Here is a 12,514-nt window from a genome sequence, read left to right on the forward strand (position 1 = left end):
TATATATATATATATATATATATATATATATATATATAAATCTCTTTCTCCAGTTTGGGAAGAGGGGAGGAGGAGAGGAGATGCCTTAAAGATTCATCAAGTACTAGCTGAGTTAAGTTGGCAAAGCCAAGCAAATGTTAAATGACTTGCCTGAAATGACTTTTGCATCGTCCTGCTTGAGGAACACAGTGGCTGCCCCTCATTACTTTGTATTTACCTGTCCCAGACAAAAGCATCTGCAAATCCTATATTAATCCTATGTTGCCAGGCTTGCCATGTGCACAGACCTACACAAGTCTGTGTTTACAGAAACTGCACTTGAGAAATGCAGGAACAAAAAAGAAGTAGAAAAGAGGGAGATGGAACCCACGGAGAAACAGGTTAATATCATTTTCACGACTTTTTTTTTTTTTTTCCTTCTTCAGCCCCAGCTCTCCCGGGCGCGGGAGGAGGCTGTGGGCTGCGAACTCCGCGCTGGAATGAGGAGTCATTGAGCCCTAGCCGAGGTAGCAGCTTCCCCTCCCGGTGTCCCTGCTGCAGCCTCTGGTGCCCGGTCCCTGGATGCTCAGCCTACTTCTCGCCTCCCGGTGCAACATCGCCTGCAGACACAGCCCCGCCGGCGGACTAGTTGCCCGGCGGGCGGGAGACTCGGAGGCATTGGCTCCGTAACTTTTCACGTCATTTTCTGCTCCTGAGCCCCTGGTCGCCTGTCCGCGCCTCCTCACGCCGCAGACCGCGGCGCCCATGGGGCAGGGGCCGAGCCGCTTGCAGCACTGAGCCGACCCGGACTGGAGTCCGTGATGTCCGGCACCAAACAGGAGGACTACCCCCCTTGTCGCAACTGGTCATCTGCTCCGGAGCTGAATGCAACTCAAGAGCCCTTTTTAAACCCCACCGACTATGACGACGAGGAATTCCTGCGGTACCTGTGGAGGGAATACCTCCACCCCAAAGAATACGAGTGGGTCCTGATCGCCGGCTACATCATCGTGTTCGTGGTGGCTCTCATTGGGAACGTCCTGGGTGAGTGTCCGCCGGGCAGCCCCAGGTAGGGGCTGCCAAGTCCTCGCGACCCCGACTGCCAAGACCCCTCCTCCCCCCAGGGATGCACACAAAGAGGTGGCTGCTCTCGGGGTGGGGTTATATTTTTTTAAAAAGTTTTCTGATTTTACGAGCCAGGACCGAGCCCTGGAATGGTGATCCCTTTTTCTGCAGGGAGCCGCATTGCCTTTGGGAGCACCAAGGTTCCAAGCGCGGGGAAAGGACAGAGGCAGGGCTCTCCAGGTGGATTTGATGGAGTGTGGGGGAATTAGTCATCCTTTTGTGTAACGTGGACGAGTGTTTCGGGGGTGGGGAGAGGTCAGGCTGGCAGGATGAGAAGCTGTGCCCCTTCGGAGCAAGCTCTCCTGGGCTGTGGAAATCACAAAGGATTTGTGAGCCCGGTACAAGTGCCCTTTGGCGAGGGGTTGAGGCTGAGTCCAGAGGCGGTAATGAAAGGGCAGGAAGTGGGAGCAGAGGCAAAGCAGGGAGGTGCACTCATGCAAGGAAGCTGAATTAAACAGGAGCCAAGCCAGGAGCGAGCAAGGAGGAGGGGCCTCTGAGAAAAGTACCAAGGAGATCGCAATCATTCATCCCTCCTTCCATTCATTTATCCACTGTGCCCATGTATTTTCCAGAGCATGCTTGTTTCCAGGCTCGGGAAATATTTGCAGCTGATTTCTTTTTTTCCAAAGACTAGACCAAGCTTTGTGCTAGGTTCTCACTATTTGTCGCTGTCTAGGTTGGTATGCAAGCATAAATTTCCTCTCCCACTCCCCACCTCTGCACAATTTCTGAGGGTTGAAGAAGCGGTGCCGTGGCTAGATGGTGGCTGTGGTGATGGAGTTTATTAGGGCAGCTGGGAAATCGACTTAAAAAACAAAAAACAGGGGCTGTGGAAGGGAGGGACGATTGAACATAAATTGTGAATGGAAGGAGCGTGCACCTAGATGAATGGAGAGTAGGAGGCGTTTAAATGCAGAGGGCAGTGTGGAGGGAATCTCTGCGGAAAATGACAGGAGATAGGGGGAGGCTAGGAGAAGATGCTCTAGATTTTCAGTTACAAAAAGGGGGAGTAGATGAGCGAGGTGGAATAGGCTGGGAGGTGTTGAAGTCCAAGGTAGAGGCTTTGTAGCTGCTGTGGAGGATGATAAGAGAATTATCAGGCTCTCAGCGCTAGCCTGATTTTTACCTTCTCTCCCCATATGTGTCAGTCTGGGTAAGAAGCAGTCACAGTAGTCCCTCGCCGATTCAGGAGGCAGAAATAGTTGGTAGTATGTGACTGAAAGGCATTCCTGAGAGAGCTGGTAGAATATTATTTGACAAGAAAGATAAGAATCCTCTGAGAACTTTAGTTGGCTCTGTCTGTATATTTTTTCAGGCTATTTTAACTTTGTTGCAGTTTTTTAAAGGCAAACATAAAGGAAATGTTTTGATGAGGCAGACAAGGTGAAAGGTGGAAATACACATGGTTAGGACTAGTTGTAAGGTTAAGTCTGTTAATCATAATGCTTTTCTTGTTTCCCTTCTCCTTGTCATCCATGCTTAGAGTTACAATAATTAAGATACATGGCTACTAGCATAGCAACATTTCACTGCATTATGCTAATACTTAATGATAAGTGAACAATCAAAATTGAACATCTATGAATACCTACTCTCTGCCAGACTCCTTCTCATACACTCTCTCACTTAACCTCAGAGTAACCCACATTTGACAGAAGAAGCAAGACTTAGAGAAATAAAATGACTTATTAAGGAACATCATTCAGATTCAGTTCCATTTCTTCTGACCTCAGGTCCAGAATTCTTCACTGATATTCCACTCTAGATTTAGAAAGCATACAGAGAATTAATTCTTTTCTCCCAGTGTCTGCAAGCCCATTAAATGTATTTCCTTTTCTCCCTTCCATCTATGCCCACTATTAATAAATTACCATGAGGGGTTAATGGTTCTGTGATTCTCTCCAACAAAAACCCACTGAGGGAGGAATGTTATTGCATTGCAGTAAAATTTTGACGTGTTTTTCAGGAATAGCTACAAATCATAATTATTTTCCTTCCCTAATTTTATTTTAGGCTTAACCTCTGTGATAAAATTTGCTCCTTTTTGCTGTTATTTTATTCTGGCTTGCACAGACCTGTGATGCATGGTTTTCATATCCTAATTGCATAGTTTAGGGGTGCATGTTTGCTAGCCTGAGGAGTGCTTTAGTCTCAGGAAAGAAATATCTCTGGAGTAGATGTTTCATAATGTCAAGTGAGAGAGCACTGTCCACAACCCCAAGTGCTGAAATGTCCAATTTTATTCAACTTAAAAAAAAAAAAAACATATACTCAAAGCTCTTTGTTTTCATGAAACTGACAGCTGTTTTCCTCAGAAACGAATGACACTGAAATCCTCTCTGGCTGAACTGAAACCCATATTCTTTATGGACATATTCCCTGAAAGTTGATGAGGTTCAAGTTTGACATTTAAACAAATAAGCAGTGTCACTCCTCACAGACAACTTCCTGCTCTTTTAAGTCACTGTCGAATTTGCAAAAGAGATTAGATTGAGAATCGCTTTTTTGCCCCCCTGGTATGTCATTTTATGCAGAGAATGGCAGGACAAGAAATCACATTATTCATGCAAGATAAAAGAGTCAACATTGGGTATGAAGGAGACATACCACCGTGTAAGCAGCAGATGTAACCACTGACCCTTCAGGTCCGCTTACCACTTGTACTTTCATGTCACTAACTGCTTGGAAAATCTCAACCTTCTTGAACTTACAAATATAGTGTAATCAGTTAGCAGTCATTACTCCCACGATGTCCTTTTGTGAGCAGAATGACAAGGCCTTGATCATACCTACCTATTTTTCTGCTCTCCATGGTGCCTCTCTCATTATATACCCTCCCCATTATCAGATGCTTCTTTCCCAAGCTAGAAAGCAGTTTATTGGAAAAAATGTTGACAAAAGTCATTCAAAATAAGGCAAAAAATTACTCTACATGCAATTTCATGATTATATGCATCCTGATAAAAACATACACACGTCTAATTATAGAATTTTAAATCCTAGGAAGAAAGATGAGACAGGTTCTTTCTGGAAGCAGTGTTTTTCCAGTATCTTCAAAATTATGACACATATAACCTATTCCTAAGGATGTCTTGTACTTTAGACAAGTAGATGCATTCAGTTATTTGACCAGTACATTTTGATCAATGTTATGTTTTTAAAATTAATTTGTATAGGGGGAAAGTGTTCTTGGGGACACTCAAGGGAATATGTTTGAGGTCATTCCTACTATTCCTTGAGTAGAAACTGGATGGAGAGATGGGTTCTAGTCAGTTCAAGTGTTAAACATCTGGAGGAAATGAGCAATTCCCTGCTTCTCTTACTTCCACTTTCAAATATATGATTTTCACCTGGAATGCTTCTATCTTCCCTGTTGTCATCTTCATATGAAAAAATGAGGAGAACAGTCAACAAATGACATCAGTCCAACTGTGCTTCTCACCTCTTATGTGGCATTAGCAAGTTAACAAACTCTCTGAGCCTGTTTTTTTCCAACTGAAATTTATGGTTAATAATGCCTGCCTTGACTCACAGACACAGAGAATAGACTTGTGGTTGCCAAGGGGGAGAGGTGTGGGGGGAGGGATGGATTATTGAGAGTTTGGGGTTAGCAGATGCAAACTATTATATAGAGAATGGATAGACAACAAGGTCTTACTGTACAGCACATGGAACTATATTCAATATCTTGTGATAAACCATAGTGGAAAAGAATATGAAAAAGAACATCTATATGTCTATAACTGAATCACTTTGCTGTACAGCAGAAATAAATACAACATTGTAAATCAACTATACTTGAATCAAATAAATTGAAAAATAAAAAATAAATCCTGCCTTACAGAAATCCTATGAGGATATATATATGAGCATCCTCTACAGAGATATTTAGAGGAGTGTAGACAAATATATATTTTTTTTTCTTTTCTTGACACAGTAGACACTAAATGCCAATTTCTATCCCTTCATTCCCACTACTGAAATCTCTCCTCGGTGAGATTGGTAGCCATCCTGTTCCTCCGTGGCCAATCTGTAGCTCTGTTGCTCTTTATGGCCTCTACTCTGGCATTTTTCTCAATTGAGTGTTTTCATAAAAGCTGTTAGTGACATGGTGTTGGCACCTGTTACTCTTCTTTTCCATACCAGCTCCACCCTCCCACCCCAATTAGATGTTTAGTGCATCATGCTGACTACTTAACATTGCCTTCCCACCTCTATGTGAAAGTCATTCCTAACCATCATGATGATTTTCTTTCTCTCAGTTTACATTTCCCTGCTCTAGGTTCCATTAACTCAAGAGTTTCTGAAATGTTAGCTGGCCAGTCTATCACTACTGATGTTTTAAACAGCATGCCCGTACACACACACAAAGATAATATGTTGATTTAACTCAGTTAAAGCACACTGCCCATTAATAAATGTATCTAATAAGAGTTAAACTAAACTGGGTAGGTGGGATGGGGGGAATACCTGTAATAGGGTTGCTTCTTACAGAGCTAATCATATGCCCTAGACACGGCAATGGCAGAGTCGCAAGTTCCCGCTGCTCCTAAGTCTGAGACCTTTCTTCTCTACTTGTCCCAAAGCCCATCTCAGCTCTGTGGGTCTTTAAAACCCACTCTTTCATACACAGGAAGCAGAAAGAGGTTAGAGATAATACATTACTGATCTCTGCCAAGACCCGATAGAAGTCATGATCAGTAACCGTAAAAGGTAAGGTTAGCCACTAAGCTTTAAACTTGTATGATTTTAGTTACAGAATGCAAAGCATGCTTACCTGAATAAGAGTTAAACTGACACCTCCACCTTTTTAGCAAATCATAGCCACTTAGTTTTACCGGGTAAAATAAATCATGTTTTTGACTTGAACAGAATCTCAGTGATAACTTTTTAAATGGCTCTCTCATAGATAACAGCAACATTTACCATGGGAAGACAATAATGAAATAACGTGTGCTACTGATAATTTAAATGGAATAGGTTTTTTCTATATTTGAAAAAAAATGAGGAAAGTGAAATAAATGAAAATGTTACCAATGTATAAGACAGGCTAAATCTAACATACAAATACATGAAGTTTTATAAAATTTTTCTTGATTTTATTAGGGCATACATATGTGTTTTATATGTTTACATGAACTTTTATTAATTCATATTTCGGAACGTATTTGCGAATCATCACGTACTACAGTTACATTAGCATTACAAAGTCCCTGAATTCTTACTCAGCTCCTCAGATTTCAGGAGTATCCACCACTGGTGTTATTTCACTGGTGAGAGATGACCTTTCCATCCTGCTTCTTGTAGAATTCTGACATACCCCTCAACCTTAGGGATGCTGGCTCTGTTGAATAACGTCTCACTGGTGAGGTCCAGTTAATGACATGTGATGGGTGAAACAAAGGGTAGTTATTCATCTCCAACTCCTCTTCTTGCTGCAAAGGAAAATGAAGAATATTTATGGAGTACTATATGCCAGGTCTTGGAAGCTACGTTCCACGATGAATATATATATTTCCTTGATGCCTCAAGACAAACTTATAACAAGGAGATTAATAGCTTTGATTGACAAATGAGAAACATGAAATTCAAAAAGCTATTTTAACTAGTTCCAAAGTTTAGTCAGAGTGTAAGTATCAGCACTAGGTTTCTCATACAGATTTATCTGGTTCCATGGTCCACCTGTGTCATCCTGACTCTGTCTCATGCTTCTAATCCTGACCAAGAAAAAGGAAAGAAAAGAGAGAATGGGAATGTTACCGAGGTGTGCCCTCCAGATGATCTATGGAGCTGTGCTGGCCAGTTGCCATGCTATTCCTCTGATAGACTATAGTCCTTCAGCTTGGAGGATGAGCTCATTTGATAAGTTAATCAAGGTCAGGCTAGGGTTACTTTACAAGAGAAAATTTCAAGGTAAAAATAGGTGTTGTCAAAAAGGTTTTTGCCTGTTCAGGGGGGTGACTCTCTGGATAAACGTTAGATAATTGTGGCCAAGGATTATTTTGTTACCGAAGGTGCTGTCTTTAGAGACCATTAAAGACTGAGGACCTAAACATTTACTATCTCAGATAATCTAAAGATTGTTTTGTTCCTGCTTTGGCTTTCAAACCTACTCACACATTTCTTTTTTTCTTTCTCTGATGGAATTAATGTTAACTTTTTAAAAAAATCATAAGTTTCTATTGATTTGACTGCATAGGTCAATCTTTATATCACATAATAGTGCTCCTGGAGCACAATGGTATTTTATATGTCCAAAGAGGCATTACCCATAACACTATAAATGAAATGAACTTTAGACACTGACAGTGGAACAGTTTGAGAGGCTATCAGATGAAATACATGACGTATATGACCAGTCTTTTGGATAGCTGACTCTTAGGACTGGATTTATTGATTTCATCTTTATTCCCAATGAGAGATCATCTCTTGACCAAGTAAATGGGTTGGATATATATTTAAATACCATTAAATGTTTTTCCATTTGAACTGTTTCCCCATAAACAAAAAATCAAGACTATTCAGAATAAATATGTACTCTATTCTTGAAAATATTTTTGGATTACTATCATTGAGTCTTTTCCAGTAATTTGCTTTCGATATCACATACATATGAAAAATGTTTAATGTTTACATATTATTTTACTCTTCAGAAGACGTTGTTACATACATTGCCTCATTTATTCTTCAGAACAATCTAATGAGGTAGGTTGTATTTAGTGTAAAAATTTATGTGCCTGAAAAGACTTGAAATCAATTTAAAAGAAAAGTTTGACTACATAGAAATATCCAGGGATTGTGTGTCTGCTTTGGAAAACCTTACGAGTGTCCTATATTCCAAGAAGTCAGGATAAGAATATTAACTCCCTTTGTCTGACCTTCGGCTACAATGTCTTTGGTACCTGATTTTGTCAACATTCTGAGTACAGATGCACATTAACCAGATTTACAAAATTGGCACATAAGAAAATAAATAAATAAATAAATCCAATATTTTAATTTAAAATAAGTTAATTCTTTTTTTTGATGTCTTATCTTTTTTCTTCATCTTTAATGGAGTATAATTGCTTTACAATGTTGTGTTAGTTTCTGCTGTACAACAAAGTGAATCAGCTATATGTATACATATACACCCATGTCCCCTCCCTCTTAAGCCTCCCTCCCACCCTCCCCATTCCACCCTCTAGGTCATCACAAAGCATCAAGCTGGTCTCCCTGTGCTATGCAGGAGCTTCCCACTAGCTATCTATTTTACATTTGGTAGTGTATATATGTCAGTGCTACTCTCTCACTTCGTCCCAGCTTCCCTTTCCCTGCCCCGTATCCTCAAGTCCGTTCTCTATGTCTGTGTCTTTATTCCTGCCCTGCCACTAGGTTCATCAGTACCGTTTTTTTTAGACTCCATATACATACATTAGCATACAGTATTTGTTTTTCTTTTTCTGACTTACTTCACTCTGTATGACAGACTCTAGGTCCATCCACCTCATTACAAAGAACTCAATTTCTTTCCACTTTATGGCTGAGTAATATTCCATTGTATATATGTGCCACATCTTCTTTATCCATTCATCTGTCGATGGACACTTAGGTTGATCCATGTCCTGGCTATTGTAAATAGTCCTGCAATGAACAGTGTGGTACATTACTCTTTTCGAATTATGGTTTTCTCGGGGTATATGTCCAGTAGTGGGATTGCTGGGTTGTATCGTAGTTCTATTTGTAGTTTTTTTAGGAGCCTCCGTACTGTTCTCCATAGTGGTTGTATCAATTTAAATTATGACCAAAAGTACAAGAGGATTCCCTTTTCTGCACACCCTCTCCAGCATTTATTGTTCTAGATTTTTTAATGATGGCCATTCTGACCGGTGTGAGGTGATACCTCATTGTGGTTTTGATTTGCATTTCTCTAATTATTAGTGATGTTGAGCATCTTTTCATGTGTTTGTTGGCCATCTGTATGTCTTCTTTGGAAAAAATGCCTATTTAGGTCTCCCACCCATTTTTGGATCGGGCTGGGTTCTTTTGACCTTGAGCTGCATGAGCTGCTTCTATATTTTGGAGATTAATCCTTTGTTACTTTCTTCGTTTGCAAATATTTTCTCCCATTCTCAGGGTTATCTTTTTGTCTGGTTTATGGTTTGCTTTACTGTGCAAGAGCTTTTAAGTTTCATTAGGTCCCATTAGTTTATTGTTGTTTTTATTTTCATTTCTCTAGGAGGTGAGCCAAAAAGGATCTCACTGTGATTTATGTCAAAGAGTGTTCTTCCTATGTTTTCCTCTAAGAGTTTTATAGTGTGTGGCCTTACATTTAGGTCTTTAAACCATTCTGAGTTTATTTTTGTGTATGGTGTTAGGGTGTGTTCTAATTTCATTCTTTTACGTGTATCTATCCATGTTTCCCAGCACCACTTATTGAAGAGGCTGTTTTTTCTCCATTGCATATTCTTGCTTCCTCTGTCAAAGATAAGATGACCATATGTGTGTGGGTTTATCCCTGGCCTTTCTATCCTGTTCCATTTGTCTATATTTCTGTTTTTGTGCCAGTAACATACTGTCTTGGTTACTGTAGCTTTGTAGTATAGTCTGAAGTCCAGGAGCCTGATTCCTCCAGCTTCATTTTTCTTTCTCAAGGTTTCTTTGACTATTTGGGGTCCTTTGTGTTTCCATGCAAATTGTGAAATTTTTTGTTCTAGTTCTGTGAAAAATGTCATTAGTAATTTGATAGGGATTGCATTGAATTGGTAGATTGCTTTGGGTAGTGTAGTCATTTTCACAATGTTGATTCTTCCAACCCAAGAACATGGTATGTCTCTCCATCTGTTTGTATTGCCTTTACTTCTTTCATCACTGTCTTATAGTTTTCTGCATACAGGTCTTTCACCACCTTAGGTAGGTTTATTCCTAAGTATTTTATTCTTTTTGTTGCAATGTTAAATGGGAGTGTTTCCTTAATTTCACTTTCAGATTTTTTGTTGTTAGAGTATAAGAATGCCAGAGATTTTGTATCCTGCTACTCTACCAAATTCACTGATTAGCTCTAGTAGTTTTCTGTTGGCATCTTTAGGATTTTCTCTGTATAGTATCATGTCAACTGCAAACAGTGACAGTATTATTTCTTCTTTTCCAATTTCAATTCCTTTTATTTCTTTTTCTTCTTTGACTGCTGTGGCTAAAACTTCCAAAACTATGTTGAATAACAGTGGTGAGTGTGGGCAACCTTGTCTTGTTCCTGATCTTAGAGGAAATGGTTTCAGCTTTTAACCATTGAGAATGATGTTGGCTCTGGGTTTGTCATATATGGCCTTTATTACGTTGATATAGGTTCCCTATATGTGCACTTTCTGGAGAGTTTTTATCATAAATCGGTGTTCAATTTTGTCAAAAGCTTTTCCTGCATCTGTTGAGATGATCGTATGCTTTTTATTCTTCAACTTGTCAATGCGGTGTATCACATTGATTGATATGTGTATATTGAAGAAACCTTGCATTCCTGGGATAAACCACACTTGATCGTGGGGTATGATCCTTTTAATGTGCTGTTGGATTCTGTTTGCTAATATTTTGTTGAGGATTTTTGCATCTATGTTCATCAGTGACACTGGCCTGTAATTTCCTTTTTCTGTGATACCTTTTTTCTGGTTTTGATATCAGGGTGATAGTGGTCTTGTAGAATGAGTTTCAGTGTGTTCCTCCCTCTGATACACTTTGGAAGAGTTTGAGAAGAACGGGTGTTAACTCTTCTCTAAATGTTTGATAGAATTTTCCTGTGAAGCCATATGATCCTGGGCTTTTGTTTGTTGGAAGATTTTTAATCACAGTTTCAATTTCAGGGCTTGTGATTGGTCTGTTTATATTTTCTATTTCTTCATGGTTCAGTCTTGGAAGGTTGTGCATTTCTAAGAATTTGTCCATTTCTTCCAGGTTGCCCATTTATTGTCATATAGTTGCATGTAGTAGTCCCTCATGATCCTTTGAATTTCTGCAGTGTCAGTTATTACTTCTCCTTTTTCCTTTCTAATTCTCTTGAGTTGAGTCTTCTCCCTTTTTTTCCTGATGAGTCTGGGTAATGGTTTATCATTTTTGTTTATCTCCTTAAAGAACCAGCTTTTAGTTTTATTGATCTTTGCTATTGTTTCATTCATTTCTTTTTCATTTATTTCTTATCCGATCTTTATAATTTTCTTCCTTCTGTTAACTTTGGGCTTTTTCTGTTCTTCTTTCTCTAATTGCTTTAGGTGTAAATTTAGGTTGTTTATTTGAGATTTTTATTGTTTCTTGAGGTAGGATTGTATTGCTATAAACTTCCCTCTTAGAACTGCTTTTGCTGCATCCCATAGGTTTTGGGCTGCCGTGTTTTCATTGTCATTTGTTTCTAGGTATTTTTTGATTTCCTCTTTGATTCCTTCAGTGGCCTCTTGGTTGTTTAGTAGCATATTGTTTAGCCTCCATGTGTTTGTATTTTTTACAGATTTTTTCCTGTATTTGATATCTAGTCTCACAGCGTTGTGGTCAGAAAAGATGCTTGATATGATTTCAATTTTCTTAAATTTACTGAGGCTTGATTTGTGACCCAAGATGTGATCTATCCTGGAGAATGTTTTGTGTGCACTTGAGAAGATAGTATATTCTGTTGTTTTTGGATGGAATGTCCTATAAATATCAATTAAGTCCATTTGGTGTAATGTGTCATTTAAAGCTTGTGTTTCCTTATTTATTTTCATTTTGGTTGATCTTTCCACTAGTGAAATTGGGGAGTTAAAGTCCCTTACTATTATTGTGTTACTGTTGATTTCCCATTTTATGGCTGCTAGCATTTGCCTTATGTATTGAGGTGCTCCTTTGTTGGGTGCATAAATATTTAAAATTGTTATATCTTCTTCTTGGATTGATCCCTTGATCATTATGCAGTGTACTTCCTTGTCTTTTGTAATAGTCTTTATTTTAAAGTCCTTTTTGTCTGATATGAGAATTGCTACTCCAGCTTTCTTTTGGTTTCCATTTTCATGGAATATCTTTTTCCATGCCCTCACTTTCAGTCTGTATGTGTCCCTAGGTCTGAAGTGGGTCTTTTGTAGATAGCATATAAACAGGTCTTGTTTTTGTATCCATTTAGCCAGTCTGTGTCCTTTGGTTGGGACATTTAATCCATTTATATTTAAGGAAATTATTGATATGTATGTTCCTGTTACCATTTTCTTAATTGTTTTGGGTTTGTTTTTGTAGGTCTTTTCCTCGTCTTGTGTTTCTGCCTAGAGAAGTTCCTTTAGCATTTGTTATAAAGCTGGTTTGGTGGTGCTGAATCATTTTTACTTTTGCTTTTCTGTAAAGCTTTTGATTTCTCCATCGAATCTGAATGCAATCCTTGCTGGTAGAGTAAACTTGGTTGTAGGTTTTTCCCTTTCATCAC

General features: G+C 39.2%; 1 protein-coding gene across 1 annotated transcript in view; it reads left to right on the forward strand.

The window, feature by feature from the left end:
• The first annotated feature begins 800 nt into the window (after positions 1-800).
• Positions 801-12,514, forward strand: part of HCRTR2 (hypocretin receptor 2) — a 121,658-nt gene continuing 109,944 nt past the window's right edge. Inside the window, exon 1 of the mRNA XM_029243457.1 lies at positions 801-1,023. Coding sequence (XP_029099290.1) covers positions 801-1,023 — 223 coding nt within the window. The remainder of the gene's footprint in view (positions 1,024-12,514) is intronic.

Source organism: Monodon monoceros, unplaced genomic scaffold (genome assembly GCF_005190385.1).
Source record: "Monodon monoceros isolate NGI ecotype Baffin Bay Population unplaced genomic scaffold, NGI_Narwhal_1 Super_Scaffold_3, whole genome shotgun sequence".
Taxonomy (NCBI): domain Eukaryota; kingdom Metazoa; phylum Chordata; class Mammalia; order Artiodactyla; family Monodontidae; genus Monodon; species Monodon monoceros.